This window comes from Cydia strobilella, chromosome Z, assembly GCF_947568885.1.
Source record: "Cydia strobilella chromosome Z, ilCydStro3.1, whole genome shotgun sequence".
NCBI lineage: Eukaryota > Metazoa > Arthropoda > Insecta > Lepidoptera > Tortricidae > Cydia > Cydia strobilella.
Genome location: NC_086068.1, coordinates 2,099,292 through 2,118,748, shown reverse-complemented (window position 1 = coordinate 2,118,748; position 19,457 = coordinate 2,099,292). Strand labels below are relative to the sequence as shown.

The window sequence follows — 19,457 nt, the reverse complement described above, 5'->3', positions numbered from 1 at the left end:
GCCGGCAAAGACTGGATCACAAAAGATAAAAATTAATAAAAATAAATAAAAACACGACTGCTGAATTTTAAGCGAACTGAAAAGCTAAAAAAGCTCTTCATTTTGATACCCCACTCGATAAGTTTGCAATTTTTTTTCCAAATGTCGCGCATTATTGTGTATTACGTCCGCCATATTAATTTTATTGTGACGTCACATAGCCTATGTCACCCGGGATGACGTAAGGATTCTAATGATATATCATACATCTAAATCGGTTAAGGCATTTAGAAGTTATTGTGGAATAAAGAAACTCACATACAAACATGAACCCTGAAAACAATACACTCCTTTTTTTTGGGCAGTCGTGTAACAATACACTCCTTTTTTTTTGGGCAGTCGTATAACAATACACTCCTTTTTTTTTTGGGCAGTCGTGTAACAATACACTCCTTTTTTTGGGCAGTCGTGTAACAATACACTCCTTTTTTTTGGGCAGTCGTGTAACAATACACTCCTTTTTTTGGGCAGTCGTGTAAAAAGCACAGGATACACAGGCGTAGAGCGAAATGTAGGAGGCCTTTACCCGCTGAAAAATGAATTTTTCGACGGCGTGCACTCTTGAACTGGTTCACAATCCCAAGCTATAGAAATGTAAAATATGAATTTAACTAACCATAATTATGGGATATACTTACATGAACTTACTGTAAACAGTTAAAGCTATAAATAATAAATTTTAAATAATAATTGTACCTACCCGACATAATTATCTTATACCTAATATTATATAGTACATAAGTTTTGTTATGTAACTTAGATATAAATAGTTGTAAATATGAAATACTGTGTTTGACATGTAAAACTATGTTTTATAAAGAAATGAATGAATGAATGAATTGTATAAAAATTTTATAAATTTCAGATTCTTACCCAGCTTTAACATAATTACCTATATAGAGAATGAAACTTAATTTCAGCATGGAACAAAATTTTATTTATTAATTAATCGTGATAAGACAACAATTTAATAATCAATTTGTAAATGTAATAATTATGTTATGCATGTTAGATATGTACTTAGATTAATTATTCATTATGGAAATAAAGAGGCTTAGGGCCTGTTTCACAATGTCCAAGTAAAGTCCTGAATAAGCTACTTGCCACTTATCTGACGAATAAAGTCATCGTTGGCGTTTCACAATCTCCAAATAAGCTTTATCTGCTGGATAAAGTGCTTTTTTTGTAGGAAATTTTATCTGCCAGTAAATTAATTGGTAATTAGCTATCTAATATTTTACTTGGACATTGTGAAACAGGCCCTTATTATTATTTATTATTTTTATAAAATTAAAATATAAAAACACAAAACAATACAAAAACTATATAAACACATTATAAAAAACCTAACCCAGGGTGCCGCCGGCAGCGGGGCAAGGCCCAAACTGCCGGTGGTCAGGGCCGCAAAGTGAGGAACCGACGTACTATACGCACCGTGTCCAACATTATCCTGCATCTGACCCTCGATCCAACCACCCAGCGAGTCTCTCTAGGTTTTAGTCGAGACTCTTCGCTATGAAACCGTTCGCTGACACGACTATAGGAACAATGATCGTCGAGTCAACATCCCACATGGTTATCTCGTGAGCCAAGTCTATTAGGTACTTGCTGGACTTGTACTTCTCGGCCTTCACTATTATTATTGACCTGAGACTATAGCTAGGAATGCAATAAACAACAGGCCAGGTGTAAGAAACATACACACCTGTTTAACTGGGGGACTAAATGTCAACCAACATAAATTAACATAGGGCCTTTTCGACTTGTCAGCATTGACATGTCGTGACGTGGCCTCCATGTGTCCACTTCATGTTGCACTAAAATTCATTTCGTACTAAGTCTGCCGTTTAACTGGTGGTCTTAGGGGCCGATTCTTAGAAACCCCTATCCCTACTACTAACATCAGAATTATGTATCAATTAGAAACCCCTATCTTCCTCTTTTCTTCTTGTCTGTTACTCATCGGAAGATCAGCGCTGGAAGTCACCAGCAACATGCTGAGATGATGCCATTTCGTGGCACTTTAATCTTATTTTATGTTTTCTTTTGTATTATGTAATGTCTTGTTTGTTTGTGCTTACGAATAAAATCTCATTCTATTCTATTCTATTCTATCCCTACAATATCCTTACTCATATTCATCATCAACATCATTATCATAACAGCCTTTTATCGCCCACTGCTGAGCATAGGCTTCTCTTCGAGTACGCCACTTATCCCGGTCCTGAGCCAATCTCATCCAGAAGTGACCCGCACTCTTCCAAATGTCGTCCACCCAACGAGCCAACGGACGCCAGGCACTCCTTTCGTCTGAAAGCGGCCACCATTCCGTTAACATTTTGGTCCACCTGCCATCATTCTGCCTGGCAACATGTCCCGCCCAGCTCAAAGTTTGGTAATGAATGACGTATTGACATTCCTTACTCGGTCCTGAAGTTTGATGCCGAGCATGGCGCGCTCCATGGCTCTCTCATACTCATATTATAAATGCGAAAGTGTATTTGTCTGTCTGTCTGGCAGCTCTTCACGCTCGAAATCGGATAGTTTCCTTGGCATTCATGATTTTAGTGTCTGCTTCACTATTAGATTTAACTTAGTAGTTACCCTAACAGTATTTATACGTCATTATGACGTTAGCGACGTCATGATGACGCTATAATTACGTCATTATTACGTCATTATGATGTCGCTGACGTCACTTTGTTACCTGGGTAGATTTCCTCTAAAATATTGTTTTTTGTTACAGGAAATATATGCCGACCCGACCTTCGTGAGAGACAATTGCGATATATTTGACGTCGTACCAGGAAAATTAGGTATTTTTATAATTTATTTGATTATCTGTAGTCATACGAACTGGCAACCCACCGCCAAAAAGCCGCTCAAATACAATCGAAGTGACGCTTTCATGTTAAAACGACATGCTTAAATAATGGCTCACGCTAGACCGGGCCGGGGCCGGGCCGGAGCTTCCGGAGCTTCGTTTTCTATGGAAAGACCCACGTGATCACCGACCCGCCGTCATAGAAAAAGTAGGGTATCCCAATTTTGTTAACACTGATACTCTTGCATTTTATTTTCATTATTGTTTTTTTTCTAATTAAGATTATAGGTTATATTATCTTAAAAATTTAATGTTACAATTTAAATACAATAACAAAACTTATAAACTATTATTAAAATTAACCTATAAACCTAAAAACAAATTAAAAGTAACAGAAATAAATTAAACTACGAACTAAACAAACTAAACTAAAACTACCTAAAAAGTCCTACAAATAAAAAATTGGCCCCAGGCACAGATTAATAAATAGTTACTACGTCCCCAGATCTGTGCCGTTTGCACAAATAGCTCTGTTTTACTCTGTAGAAACTTTATTAAACATGTTAAAATATTTTGTGTCGTTTTTGTTCTTGTTTGCACAAATAGCTCTGTTTTACTCTGTAGAAACTGGACACTGTGAGTCTAGCTTTAATAAAATTTCCAGTGTTATGTATAACTATAAAATACTGTTTGTTTCTTAAAGGATGACTCACGTTAGACCGGGCCGTGTTCGGGTCGGAGCTTCCGGCGCTAACTTTTCTATGACATGACAAGTGATCACGTGATGCTTTCCATAGAAAACGAAGCGCCGGAGGCTCCGGTCCGGACACGGCCCGGTCTAACGTGAGTCATCCTTAAATAAATAAATAAAAAATATAAACATGGGACCGGCAAGAAACTCGGCGGGACACATCTTTTTAGAACATATTATACTCAGAATTATGTCCAGCATCATCCAACACAAAAGATGAGAAAAGAAAAAAAAGATGATGATGATGAAGATGAGCAAAAGATGATGTTTTGAAAAGATGTGTCCCGCCGAGTTTCTTTTCGGTCCCATATTGGGATACCCTCCTACAATTAAGGAGGGAATTAAATCTTCACGGGTCAGAGGTGTAGGGTTAGAGCCGGCGTAGCTTTATCGCGTATATCTTTACTTGAAAATAGTTGTATTGTATAACTAGCCTTATGAATCGATTTTGCATGTACAGCCAGCCTTAAAGTTTATAGTTTATTATGGTTCATTATTTTTGTATGTGAGTATTTTTGCACATTGTAGCTTTTCCTCAGTCACCCGTTGACCACGAATGCTGTAAAGGGTTCGAATCGTCGGGATGTATTAAAAATTTAATATTACACGATATAATCCGTTTTCATAGTTTTATAACATAATACTTTCCCCTCACTAGCTCGGAAAGTTGTCTTTTATCCTTTAAAACAAGCGGGGAAAAACGCATTTTATCCACTAGTGGGGAAAGTAATTTGACCTTGGATGGAGCATGTTTAAGTAGCTTGACAGATAACAAAACGTAAAACGCTCATAATGATGATTTGTTTGATATTAATTATCATTAAACAAATGGTTTGAGAATCTAATAAAAAATACCAAATTTAGCTTTATTAAATGATTTTATGTTATAAACCTTAAAGTTCCATAAGAAACGTTTGTTTTTTAATAATGATGTTAAATATAATTCTGAACGCACAAGTTGAGTCGATGCAATTTCAAAACGCATCATTGACATTTCATACGTCAGAAATGTCAACATTGTCAACAAAAATTTTACTTAAACTTCTCACATAAAAATACAGAATTTCCAGAGTTTTTTGTTATAATATCGTAAAAAAATGAGTGATTTCAGTGATGAAGATGATCTAACGCCTGTGGATGTTGCAGTTTCCTCGCTATAGTGAGGTGAAAAGTTTTGTGTTACACACAGGTGCAAATGTATTTTACTTCTCGTGTCAGAGGTGTAGGGTAAGAGCCGGCGTAGCTTTATCGCGTATATCTTTACTTGAAAATAGTTGTATTGTATAACAAATAACTATTCTAATATTAACAATAACGTGTTACACATGTAGTACATAATTCGTTTCCATCGTATTTTCACGGAAACGTACGAACGTGTCTTGCTATTTCAGTCAGTCTCGGTACCACCTCGGTACATAATGTACTGAGATTGACTGAAGTAGCATGACAAATACAATTATGCACTACTTAACTATCATTCCGCCGGACGATATCGGCCTGTCATTTAAAGCAAAAATTTGACAGATCTATCCGAACAACAGACAGGCCGATATCGTCCGGCGGACTGATAGTCAGTTTTACATCTGTACTGTAGGGCTAAGATGGTTGGTTTTTTATTACCTCTCATCATGCCTGTCACGTTCTAACAAGTATGTTAGTGGGAAAGTGACGCATGACATGACAAGTGATAAAAATGCGTCCATGATACCGCCGCTGACATTACCGTTTGTCCACAGGCGATAAGTGGCTGGTGTCGTGTCTATCAGTCCTGTTTCTGAGCAAAGGTTTACTCTACAGAGTAGTGCCGGCCGATCAGCGAGTGGACGCCGGGTACGCTGGCATCTTTAGGTACGACATCTATAACGAGGTTTAGACTAGCAAGAACTTGGAGGATGGATGACTCACGTTAGACCGGGACGTCTCCGGGCGGGAGCTTCCAGCGCTTCGTTTTCTATGGAAGGCATCACGTGATCACCTGTCATGTCATAGAAAAGTCATCATCATTAACTTAAGAGTTATTCTCTTGTCGGTGGAGTATCTTCCAGCTTTCCCTATCCCGCGCCAGCTCTTTGACTTTTTGATACGACACGACCCCTACTTTTTCTTTCACTTGATCTAAAAAGCTGCGTCTGGGTTTTCCTCTACCCCGCTTCCTTCCTATCCGCCCCTCCAGGATAGTTTTAAAGAAGTAGTCGTGTCGTATTAAGTGTCCAATCATTTTCCCGCGTCTATTTGCAATAGTGTTCAGAATAGCTCTTCTTTCACTCACTCTACTTAGCACCTCCTCATTCGTTATCCTGTCTCTCCAACTAATGCCTTCCATTCGCCTCCAGCACCACATTTCAAATGCTTCCATTCTCTTTCTATCTCTTAGGGTCATTGTCCACGTTTCACTTCCATAAAGGGCTATACTCCAGATGTACACCTTAATCAGTAGCTTCTTGCTTCTGCATGATAAACGGGATTTCAATAATTGTTTCCTCTGGTTGAAAGCTTTTTTTGCCATAGCAATCCTTGAAACGATGTCTGGTGTGCACCTGGAGTCCCTGGTAATTAAGCTACCTAAATATTTGAAACTATCAACCTGCTGAATTGGGATGTTGTTGAGAACTATTGGAGGATGATTAGTTTTGCGTTTTGAAGTTATAAGGGTCTTAGTTTTCTTTATGTTTATTTTTAAGCCTAATTCGTTAAATACTGTGTCCATTGTTAACATTAGATGTTCTAGTTGAGCTGAAGTTTCTGCAAACGCCGCGATGTCGTCTGCAAATCGTATAAAATGTATTTTCTCCCCATTGAATTTTACCCCTCCCTTGTCTGCTTCAACAATTTTTCGTATAGCGTATTCTATGTATATATTAAATATTAAAGGTGAAAGTGGACACCCCTGTCGTACTCCTTGTCTAATCCTTGCATTCCCAATTTCCTCTCCCACTTCCATCAACGCCTCCTGCTCCTTGTAAAGTTGGTAGATTATTCTTCTATCTCTATAGTCTACTCCTACTTCTTTCAAGATGCTCATCATTTTTCTCCAGTTAACTTTATCAAAGGCTTTCTCTAAGTCTATGAAAGCGATATGAGTGTCGAGTCCTACATCCAGCCGTCTGTCTACTACTAATCTAAGAGCTAGTATAGCCTCTCTGGTACCTTTGTTTTCACGGAAACCATATTGGTCGGGGCCTAAGTAATTCTCTGATATGGGTCTGATTCGGTTCTGAATTATTTTTAAAAGTATTTTACTTGCGTGTGAGATTAAACTGAGGGTTCTGTGTTCTTCACAAAGTAGGGTATTAGGTTTCTTGGGCAAAGCTACTATTTTACTTTGTTTAAAATCTCTTGGGATCTGGCCTGTGGTATGTATTTGTTTCGTAAGTAAGAAAATTTCATGAATAACTGGATCACAAGCTGAAAGTTTGATCAATTCTATGTAGATATTGTCAACGCCTGCAGCTTTACCGTTTTGAAGTCTCGCAATTGCCTTATCAAATTCTTCTCTAAGTATTTCTGGACCCAGCTCATCTTCTGGTACTAGTTCTTCCGTCTCTAGATCAAGTTCTGTCAACTCTTCGCCTTCATATAAACCCTCAAGATACCTCACCCATCTATTAACTATGTCTATGTTATTTAATAGTATTTTCCCTTGTTCATCCACTACTGATGTGCTTCTAACTTTATACTTTCTATTTGAACTTCTTATAATATTATATGCTTGGTCTAACTTTCCTTTTTTGATAAGGTTTTCTATTGTGTCACAAGTTTCAATTACATCTTTCTCTCTCTCGGCTCTGCATTTTAATGTTATACGATTAGTCAGTCTCTTGTATTCCTTAATACTAATATCATCGGTTTTATTTCTATACTTTCTTCTTTCTATCATTAAGTCAATAATCTCCCCTGTGAGCCATTTTTTCCTAGGAGCAATCTTCTCCCTTTTTAGTGTTTCTTCAGCCCCTTTTTTTATAATATTTTTCACATTCATCCATCTGTCTTCTATACTAATATTGCAAATGTCCTCTGTTAAATTATTCTTAAAGTCTATAAGCTTATCCCCTATATAATTACTATATTGCACTCTAAAATTGCTATTTGCGTCCTTAAGTTTACTGAGATCTATGTTCTTCGGCTTTGGCTTCTTCTTTATCTTAGCTGTAGTAAAATTGTGTGCACTTAGTAGCAAATTGTGGTCGGTATTTAAATCTGCACCCGGAAAAGTTTTGCACATATTAATTTGATGGCGGTTACAATTTTTTATGAGTATGTAGTCTATTTGGTATCTTCCTATATCACCCGGCATCTTCCATGTGTATAGTCTTCTTTTGTGCTGTTTAAAAAGGGTATTAGTAATAATTAAATCGTTTTCCATACAAAATTGGACTAATCGATCACCTCTTTTATTTCTCTTTCCAAGTCCGAAATCACCTACGATATTACCTTCCTTTCCTTCACCTACCACCGCGTTGAAGTCTCCCATTATTATTAAGCTATCATTCTTGTTAACGGAATCTAATATTTCGTCTAAGTTATTATACACCTCTTCTATTTTATGATCTGGGTAGCTTCCTGTTGGCATGTAAACTTGCACAATGACAATATCTGTTGGATTTGATTTAATCTTTACTGCAGTTATCCTTTCACTGTGGTGTATAGTGTTTTCAACCTGTAAGCCCCATTTCTTGTTTAACACTATTGCAGTTCCGTTTTTACCTCGCTTCTCCCCACCATACTACCATAGAAAAGTAAGCGCCGGAAACTCCGGTCCGGACACGGCCCGGTCTAACGTGAGTCATCCTTTACATTGCCGACTACTAAGGTAAACTGCATTCAAAATGTGTTATCAGATACTGCAATGTGATGAAAATTGCATGCAAGTTTTTGCTAGTCTAAACCTCGCTTATGGCTTTTAAGATGAAAGTGGAGGACCCGTGAGAAATCCCGATCCTCATTTTCCTCTCTGGATATTAACATTATTGAAAATATTCTAACACAATTTGTTGTATATCAACCACAATGCCCATACGTTTGTTTTTTTTCGAATATTTAATTATTATAAAAGTATTTAAAGTAATTGGCCAAGCACTATATAGTCAACTACGGTGTTCAGAGCTCCGCACCACGCATCCCTAGGCGGTATTAACGTTGGATACTAACACCTACTACTTTATCCCATACATTTTATTCATAGAAAAATAAGTAATGTTTGGAGGCTCTGGGATCTTAGACTATTATTAAAGGCCTCTGGGCTATTATATAGGTAGTTAATGTAGAAGTTATAAAGCTTGTACCTTAGATAAACGGAGATGCGGCCGCGGCGGATTTTATTATCCACCTTCCCAGGTAGCAAAGTGACGTCAGCGACGTCACAATGACGTAATTATGACATCATTATGACGTCGCTGACATCATAGTGACGTTTATATGCTACCTGGGTTGCCGGATTGAGTGATTTATATATTCATACCCAATTACAATCTCCATCCATCATCTTTGAGGTAAGATGAGGGTGATTGATGAATAAATCGTAAACCACACTTTTGTTTTACTGCTCGGCCAATTGAAGAACCTTTATAAGTCTACCGCTTATCTAAAACGTTTGGTGAAAGCACAGCCCAGGTAGCATTTATACGTCATTATTACGTCCGTTACGTCATAAAGACGTCATTTAGACGTTGCTGACGTCACTTTGCTACCTGGGAGTTCTAGTAGCAACAAATTATTTCGAATTTCTCTGTATACTTAATTGTTAGTTTTACAAACCATTTCGTAAAATGTCATTTGGTTAAACTATTTTGTAAACATGTTCATCTCACGATCTCTTTTTTCGTCAGGTTCCGTATCTGGTGGTGCGGCCAGTGGCTCGAAGTCCTCGTAGACGACCGTCTACCCACCGTCAACGGGAAGCTGGCGTTCCTGCAGACCAGCTCCACCGAGCAGCTGTGGCCAGCTTTATTGGAGAAAGCGTACGCTAAGTAAGTCAGAGCTAGGTCTTATGGCGCTGCTGAACACTGCTCAACAATTCAAAGAGAAGCGAAGGATTTAGGGTGCGCTAAGTAAGTAAGAATAATCCTCAAATTCTTTGGACACATCACTCGTAACGAGGATTCCATGGAACACTTGGTGGTGCAAGGTAAAGTCGAGGGCAAAAGATCTCGTGGCCGCTCCCCAACACGATGGACAGACACCATTAAGTCTATCACAGGAAATACAGTCAACGTTCACGGATAACAATTGCCGTGGCGCATAAATCGACCGTGACATGACCACGACCACTGTCAAAGAGTGTACGACTTAGAAGTAAGTAAGTCAACGGGAAGCTGGCGTTCCTGCAGACCAGGTCCACCGAGCAGCTGTGGCCAGCTTTATTGGAGAAAACGTACGCTAAGTAAGTTATCAGAGGGCCTAGACAAAACCCAATTCATCCAGTTCGATCTGTCCGGACGCAGGCGCTGCCCGCTGCATGTGGGACTCGCCAGCGGCGTCATCGGTCAAGTCAATAGTACCTCTTTCTTGGGCTTTCATATTGACCAAAGCCTGACGTGGGAGAGCCACATCGAATACCTGTGCGGAAAACTAGGGAGTGCTTGTTTCGCCTTAGGTAGGCTGATGACTGTTCTCCGACGACAGGCAGTCATCAGCTGCTACTATGCCAGCATACAGTCTATTGTACAATATGGGCTTGAGCTTTGGGGACGCGCAGCTGATTGGCAGCGTGTTTTCCGGCTCCAAAAACGCGCCGTAAGATCCTTGGCTCGAGTACCATGGCATGAGTCGGCAAAGCCACACTTTACCGCCTTAGGTATCGTCACATTGCCGGGTCTCTTAATACTGCAGACAGCAGTGTACACACGGGAGAATCTAGATAAATATCCCAGACGGGGTGAAAAAAGCGACCGTGTAACTCGCTACGGTCACAAATTTGCGGCAGTGCCACGTAGATTAGCCAAAACGGCTAAATCTATACAAGTCATGGGCCCCGCTGTCTACAACAACTTACCAGCATCCATAACTGATGCGCCTAGTCTGGTGAGTTTCAAGGCAAAACTCAAAAATTGGCTTATTGAGCGGCCGTTTTATAGTGTCGAAGAATATCTGACCTCAAAATATGTATAAATAAGTTAATTATGTAACAAAACTAAATGAAGTTAATAATAATAATTAAGTAATAATGCTGTAATAATGATATAATAATAATAATTGATTTCATCCATTTATATTTCCGAAATGTACATATGTAAATCTTGACATGTAATTTATATTACCAATAAAGTATGAGTATGAGTAAAACAAAAATCGTTGGTAGAAAACGCCTATCGTAACTTGCCAATTCAGTACAGAGCGTACTCTATACTACATACCTACAAGATTCCTCGCGATTTTCCTCACCGAATAGATAATTTTCTTGTTCCTGGTGCATACCAAACTTCTAAGAATATTACGCAAAACTCTGCGCAGGGGGCGCCACTACCACAATCTGAGAGTATATCGCGAAAGAAGAAAATCGAAAATTCGTTATCTACATCTCTGTAACTCTTGCTTATCGAGCGATAAAGAGGCAGATAACCAAATTTCGGATTCGCGTTTCCCGGTAGGGGACCTAATAAACAAACCGCCTTGATGCATCAATGTCATATTTATCTAGTATTACAAATTTCTTTACATACAAGATATATACAGTGGTACTACGTAAACGAAATTAATAACTAGCTTAAATCTAAAATAGGCCCTTGAGGCATTGTACCAAGGATGCTGGCGGCATTTCCCCGCTGTATCGCAATGCTGATACGTTGTGCGAGAAAGCCGCCAGCTCTTCGGTCACCAGTTACGTCAACCAGACGCTTCGCGATTTCTGAAAACAACTTATGCGCGCTGGGACCCCATGGACCTAGAGTTTCAACTCCAAATGGAACGAAATGATACTCTCTACCGAGGCTCTTACATTTATTACGTTTTAAACGCTCTTATATTTTATTATCTCTGAAAACGTCAAAAACCTGTTAAAGCTACAGTATGTATAATTGACTCTATGCTTTACTAAAAAGGCTAGTGCTGCACTCTGGTGGCAGAACATTGCAGTAATATCCCTTACGGCTGACAAGCAATCCTCACAAAACTGACGGTCAATGTCAAACACTGACTTAAAACTCAACTTAAGTCACGCTTGATGAATGACACGCTAGACCGGGCCAATGCCTCCGACACGTCATTTTCTACGACGGCTGATCGGCAGAAAACGAAGCGCCGGAAGGCCCGGCCCCGGACCGGTCTACTGAGTCATCCTTTAAAGTACAAGTTAAGATGAAAATGCTCTGACAGCACTTCATTTTGCAGGCTCCACGGCTCTTACGAAGCGCTAAAGTACGGGAGCCTATTAGACGGCATGGCGGACCTCACCGGCGGCATCACGGAGTCCCAACCAGTCCGCGAGCTGAGCGACGGCCACGCGCTGGCCAACCTACTACGCGCTACTAGTGTGGTCACTGCCCACTACCAACCCAGCGTGAGTAGATACAGCACTAAAGTACGGGAGCCTACTAGACCGCATGGCGGACCTCACCGCCGGCATCACGGAGCCCTCTGGGGGTAGGACAGACAAGACTACGTGGAAAGCGGGGTGCTCTGGTTCGGTTTTGGGTGACCTTGAGATTTTGGTGGCCGCGAGGATGGTGGTGCAGTGGTACAAAAGGTAATATAAATTGATAAAACAGCATTACCAATTTGCCTTTTGCCAATTTGGCAATTTGCCAACGACGCCGTTTGTAAAATGCCGAATCTTACAATTTGCCTGCGACATATACAATATACATAGGGCATGGGCGGGCGGTGGGAAAGGGCTAAACATCGTTTTTTCCAGCTTGGACGTTGTTTCAACCTACCTCTTTTTTCTCTCACCTCGGTCTCCCCTAAGCAAAATGCTCGTATTGCTTGTGTTGTGTTGGGTGTTTGCTGGGGGGTTATATCTATACTATACCTCGTTTTTAGGGTTCCGTACCAAAAAGGTACAAAAGGAAACCTTATGGTGCGGCTCTGTCCGTCTGTCTGTCTGTCTGTCTATCACATTGCTAAATATCTCGAGAACTACTGAAGCTATCGATTTGAAATAGGGAATAGTTATGAATAACGCTAACCTAAACACATTGGAAGTGTATTTTTTTTAATTAATTATGAAAAATGCCCAATATAAAAATTTCAGTCTTACAAGATCGAGTGGGATATCTTTTAAAAGAGCTCGAATTGAACATAACAAAACAATTTTTTTTTTTTTTTTTTCATAGAAATAAATAAAATATTGACTTAAGAAGGAAAATGTGAAAAAAATATATACCATTCCCCCTCCCTTATCTCCGACGTTTACCAACGAAAAGTTATATAATTTTAACATAACAATAATATTATCATAAATATTACAGGAAAAATATAATCATACCTTATCTTAAAAACTTTTTTTTAATTATCAAAAACCATTTTCTAATTTAATTTGCAATTTAAACCCACTTGCAGATGTTTGTTACCTATACTTGAAATGTCTATGAGATTACACTAAAAATACCTTATTTCAAATAAAACGAAAATTGTTGAAATTGGTTCACATGGTAAAGAATTAAGTATTCTTGAAAAACCAACATACATACAGGTCGCGCAAATTAGTTAGCCAATTTGCCGATAGATCGCGCTGTACACAATTACGCTTAGTATACTTCTGGTCAAAAGTCTCGTGATTCATTTACATGAGAAAATTGAAAGTTTGTACGTAACCCTCGGTGCGCGAGTTAAAAGAAGTCTCACTTGACCGGTTTTTTTTATATTATGAATAATATGATGCTTTAAAATTCCTTTTCTAGCCTCCCTGACTTGTGGAATGTGCATGGGGTTTATATATATTATATTATAAGCCTATACGGTGTCTCACTGCTGCGCAAAGGCTTCCCCCCTAAGTTTGTGGGCTTTATAAAGAACAAAATAGACGGTACATTTGAATCGGACAACTGAACAAACTGTTAGATTTTTTGCCCGACATTCCGTTATCAGGTCACCACATCTTCATACCACGCATAGCTGTATCTGATGACTGATTGCTAAAAGTATATTCTAGACGTCACCGTAAAGGTTTGACTGACTAAAACAAATTAACATGAAAACGTTGTGTCCGAAACGAAAGTGAGAGAAAGAATATGAACGTAACCTTATTTGAAGTTGGGGGTTGCAACCAAATTTTGGGGCACCCACTATCTGAGGATGCAAAATGTTTATACAAACTTGTTGCGCTTGGACTAAATAGAAGATAGTCACATTTTTGTATACGCACAGAGCGACATCGTCACAAAAGTGACAAAGCTCTTTAAACAAGGATTAAAAAAAAAAACAAAGACGTCACCGTAAAAGGTTTGACTGACTAAAACAAATGAGTCTAATATAAAACGTGAAATTATTTAATATATTCTAGGTGTTTGTGGATTCCTCCTTACTGGTAAGAGCAAAAAACCGAGCTGTTAGTATTTAATCCTAAATCGGAAAAATCCTTATACTTCCGTACACCCTTAGACTAAAGACTTATATTGACCGGGATATAGACCCATGCATGTTTATGAGCTCCCGATATTTCGACGCAGTTACATGCATCTGGTTCACGGGTGTCTATATCCCGGTCAATATAAGTCTAGTGAAACTAACCGTGAATAATTCAAAACCCCTTCCTTGTTAAATACGGAATTGATACTAAATGTCGGCAGTACCTATCGCTGATAATACTATTACTTATTCTGTGCTATCGCCTAGGCGCACGGCAATGCCTCTGCCTGGATAAGACAAAGGGTACAGTAAACCTTTTAGTAGGGGAGAGCACAAACGTAACGGCGGGTGGAAAGTACCTATTGCTTTGTAGGTTTATCTAAGTCAAAACACCACTCCGCTACTATTAGGTTAGTGGCTACCACTTCACTTGCATTCAGTCGAAACGGGCGCCGTTCTATTAGATTGTGTGAGAGGACGCAACGTGGTTTTTCGAATCAAAAGTACCCCAGGTAGCAGTGACGTCAGCGACGTCATTATGACGTAATAATGACGTCATAAAGACGTCGCTGATGTCATAATGACGTATAAATGCTACCTGGAACATTTTTTGACTTTTAGTTATTTATTGTTCACGTTGTAACAAAAGACATACATTTATCTATATTTGCATATTGATTAGATTGATTGCAAAATGATTTCATTTGTTTTCTATGGTTTTTCTCTAGCACGTTCCGTTTCAAACATATGTCATGTTTTCAGAAAAATGCGGGTACAAATAAAAAAAACAAAGCCGTAGGGTACAAAAGTAACGTTTTACATCCCGTACAATGTATTAGATCTAATATGGGGTCACATGCTAAATGCGTCAATGATGATTTAAATGATGTATGCCATATTTGTGAGTGAAAAGAAGTCTGACTGAATTATCTGATTAGAAAACATGTTTATAACACAGTAATGAATGAATGGATGAATGTTTATTTGTATCAAACAAGCGTATATACAGGTGTTGCGTTTTTGTTTTTGGGCGATTCTTGTTTTGAAGAAGAAAAAAACCATCATGAATCGATCTCATCACTTGAAATATAGGTACAAATAATTTCTAACGAGGAATTTAAATTGATTTGTTTTATTAAAATCATAGAGTAACTTATACTAGAGCGGTACTGTCATAGTAAATTTTGTAACCCCAGTAAATTCACTGCCATCTGTCGACACACTTTAAAACTAAAAATCAATATTTATAAAAATACGATAAAATGTATTTAAATATGGATAAATGATTTTTTTATTTGCATTAATAATTTTTATGATTTTGACCCATGTTCTTTCACTGATATGCGTTAAAATTGTTAAATAACAAACGAAACCGTCAACGCTATCTATACGATAGTAGGCCAAAGCTAGTAGCGCCCTCTGAACGAGAATCAAAATTTTCGAGGCACGTTTTTTCCTTAGACTGTATCCATTTATTACGGAGTTATATCTATCTTTGTTAAAATGCTAATGTTTAAGTAGTTGCAAGTATTAAAGTGTATTTATTATTCATAACAATTTACATAATTAGTACTTTTTAGGGTTCCGTACCCAAAGGGTAAAAATACTCCGCTGTCTGCTGTCTGTCTGTCACCAGTCTCATGAACCGTGATAGCTAGACAGTTCAAATTTTCACAGATAATTATTTTTTTGCCGTTTTTTGCGTAATGGTACGGAACCCTTCATGCGCGAGCCCGACTCGCACTTGGCCGGTTTATTTTAGCATTAGATAAAAGGTAAAAAATCTTGTCGTGTCTTTTTATTGAAAAACACCAGTAAAAAATAAGTCACGGCAAACATATAGCAATTGTAAGTCTTATAAGATAATTTACATTATTTTGCTTTCATAAGTAATAAACACTGATTTTTGAAAAGCGTTTCTTAATAACACGTCAATATTGTTTACCTTTTTTCTAATGCAGAAAAAACGAGGTATAGTTAGGTCAGACCAAATTGGCAATAAATAAGAACAAAAAAAAACTATAATCATCCTTTTCTTTTGGGTGTTCTAGTACTAGTGGAAGACAAAGATAGTATGATTCTCTCTGTCTATGTTTGAAATGAGACAGTCCTTTGACAAACTATATAAACGTTGATGTCTTGTTACAGGGCGTGGAACAGAGGGGCTTGGAGCCTGAAATGAACTACCGCATCTACAGCTGTGAAGATGTAAGTTAAATTCTTACTCATACTCATTCATTTGGCCAGAATATCTCGCCAAATCAGGAAAAGGCTTATCAAAGTGTACATCTGGAGCATAGCGTTATACGGGTGTGAAACGTGGACAATGACACAGAGGGACAGAAAAGGCTTGAAGCCTTTGAAATGTGGTGCTGGCGGCGGATGGAGAAGATTAGTTGGACCGAGAGAAAATCTAACGAGGAAGTTCTTAACCTTGTGCAGGAGAGGAGGTCTCTGTTGCAAATCATTGAGAGCAGAAGAGGGAAAATGGTTGGGCACCTGTTACGACACGACGAAGGAAGGCGGAAGAGAGGGAGACCAAGAAGAACATACATGGACCAACTAAAGGAAAAGATAAACGTCGTGACGTATCAGGCGGTCAAACGAAAGGCTCAGGAAAGAGATACATGGAAATTGCTCCACCGACAAGAGCTAGGCTCTTAAATTAATGATGATGATGACTCATTCTTATTCATAGTTCAGTAGTTTAGCCCAACGTTAATAAACGTCCCGCCGAATAGGCTAGGTGTACCTATGTATCGCGCTTGCATGTTTCCGCCACGGCTGACGATGTGGTGGAAGAAGATCCGTTACGAGCTGAGGATGTTCTAGCTGCCATCGCGCCCTTACGTGTAGTTCAGCTCGTTTGTGGTACGCGAGCCGCGGCCGCTACTGGGCCAGGTAGCATTTGTACGTCATTATGACGTCGCTGACGTCACTGCTACCTGGAAGAACCATCGCGAGCGCGTCATTATAACGTCATTATGACGTCGCTGACGTCACTGGTACCTGGAGGGGAACCATCTCGAGCGCGGACTTCTGGGCGAAGGGTGTGTCGGGGGTTACGTGGGAATTTGTCGAATCCTACACCGCAACAGTAAACTGTCGCTGATTTTTTTGTCCCCCTAAATTAGTAAATAAACTTTTTTTTCGTCTAAATTTGTCCATGTGTAGTAAATTGATATTTGATTTTGATTTTAAAAGTCAAATGGATCTAGAATACTCACAATATTTTGTAGGGTTCCGTACCCAAAGGGTAAAAACGGGACCCTATTACTAAGACTCCACTGTCCGTCTGTCTGTCACCAGGCTGTATCTCATGAACAAAAAATAAACATCTAAGCAACACAGAATAAAATAAACATTTAAGTGCGGCTCCCATACAACAAACGTGATTTTTTGCCGTTTTTTGCGTAATGGTACGGAACCCTTCCTGCACAAGTCCGACTCGCACTTGGCCAGTTTTTTTATTTGTTTTTATTTTGGTCAGGTGGGGTAAGTAACGAACGAACGTCTCTATTAGTTTGTATGTACATATTAAATTTAAACCTTTACCTCGTTTTTTTAGGATTACAAAAATGTTAAACAATCTTGACATGTCTTTTTATTGAAAAACACTAAAAAAAATAGTAACTATTACTTATGAAGCCGAAAGAATGTAAATATATATCCTTGCTACGTAAACGAAATTAATAACTAGCTTAAATCTAAAATAGGCCCTTGAGGCATTGTACCAAGGATGCTGGCGGCATTTCCCCGCTGTATCGCAATGCTGATACGTTGTGCGAGAAAGCCGCCAGCTCTTCGGTCACCAGTTACGTCAACCAGACGCTTCGCGATTTCTGCAAACAACTTATGCGCGCTGGGACCCCATGGACCTAGAGTTTCAACTCCAAGGGCCTATTTTAGATTTAAGCTAGTTATTAATTTCGTTTACGTAGTACCACTGTATACATCTTGTATGTAAATAAAATAAAAGTTATCCTTGCTATATAATTGTTACATATTTGCTGTAACTTATTTTTAAAAGTGTTATTTAATAAAGACACGTCAAGATAGTTTACCTTTTCTTTAATGCAAAAAAAACGAGATATATAGGTAGTTACAATTTCATAATGAGAATAACATTGTTTTCCAGATAGTGACTGATGACGGCCTCGTGCAGCAGGTGCGTCTGCGTCGGCCTCTCACATCACGGGACTCGCAGCGGGACGAGGCCGAGTGCGTCCTACTTTATTATTTATGAAGTCCGGTATATAATGGGAACTTAACCCATTAAGTGGCAGACAATAAATAAATAAATTTTAAATAGACATTCCCGCTGCGGGAGTTTGCCAGACGAAGGAATAATTATATAGGTGTAAAGTAAGAACGCCAAGCACGAACTATTACGTATCTACATTGACCCATGATGCCAGCCATGAGGACAGCAATGTAATTACGCGAGTGCGATAGAGATAAGAACATGCGGGTCAGTGTACGATATTATTCGTGTTTAGCGTCCTTACCACTGTCACAGAATAAGTAATAGTATTTTTACGGGACCTTATTACTAAGACTCCACTGTCCGTCGGTCCGTCTGTTTGTCTGTCTATTTGACTGCCTGTCTGTCTATCTGTCTAACTGTCTACGAACGTTTCCGAGAAAATACGATGAAAAACCATTATGCACTACATCCATGAATCTAGTATTACTGGATCGGTCATGAGGGGTGGGGGGAAATGACCGAACGGGATAGTCTTATGTATCTTTTAGTAGGAGTAGCAGAGAAAGCGCTGTTATTGTTTGTCCTTGTCACAGTCTCACATTTTTAGGGTTCCGTACCCAAAGGGTAAAAACGGGACCCTATTACTAAGACTCCGCTGTCCGTCTGTCTTTCACCAGGCTGTATCTAATGAACCGTGATAGCTAGACAGTTAAAATTTTCACAGATGATGTATTTCTGTTGACGCTATAACAACAAATATTAAAAACAGAATAAAATAAATATTTAAGTGGGGCTCCCATACAACAAACGTGATTTTATTGCCGGTTTTTGCGTAATAGTACGGAACACTTCGTGCGTGAGTCCGACTCGCACTTGGCCGGTATTTCCGCCAAGTGCGAGTCGCCCGATTCGAATGCCCTCGCCCCGCGACAGCAGATTGACGAGCTTTTGCCGGCCGCTCAGTACTGTTTTTAATCAACTTACACAATGACGCATGACGCGTATACAGACGTGCCGTTCACACATAGAAACGCAAATGATTTTTGATATATGGCGTGTCCGCCCTGTGCCACTGTCTATTAAGTTATAGTTAACTGATTCAGGAATACGGATGGCAGTTGATCTTTAAGGGG

The 19,457-nt window shown here is 39.1% G+C and overlaps 1 protein-coding gene across 1 annotated transcript in view; it reads left to right on the top strand.

The window, feature by feature from the left end:
• The window catches only part of LOC134754551 (calpain-C), a 67,466-nt gene that overhangs the window by 30,493 nt on the left and 17,516 nt on the right, over window positions 1-19,457 (top strand). The window contains exons 3-8 of the mRNA XM_063690855.1: window positions 2,786-2,855; window positions 5,351-5,462; window positions 9,440-9,580; window positions 11,940-12,108; window positions 16,266-16,325; window positions 18,256-18,338. Coding sequence (XP_063546925.1) covers window positions 2,786-2,855; window positions 5,351-5,462; window positions 9,440-9,580; window positions 11,940-12,108; window positions 16,266-16,325; window positions 18,256-18,338 — 635 coding nt within the window. The remainder of the gene's footprint in view (window positions 1-2,785; window positions 2,856-5,350; window positions 5,463-9,439; window positions 9,581-11,939; window positions 12,109-16,265; window positions 16,326-18,255; window positions 18,339-19,457) is intronic.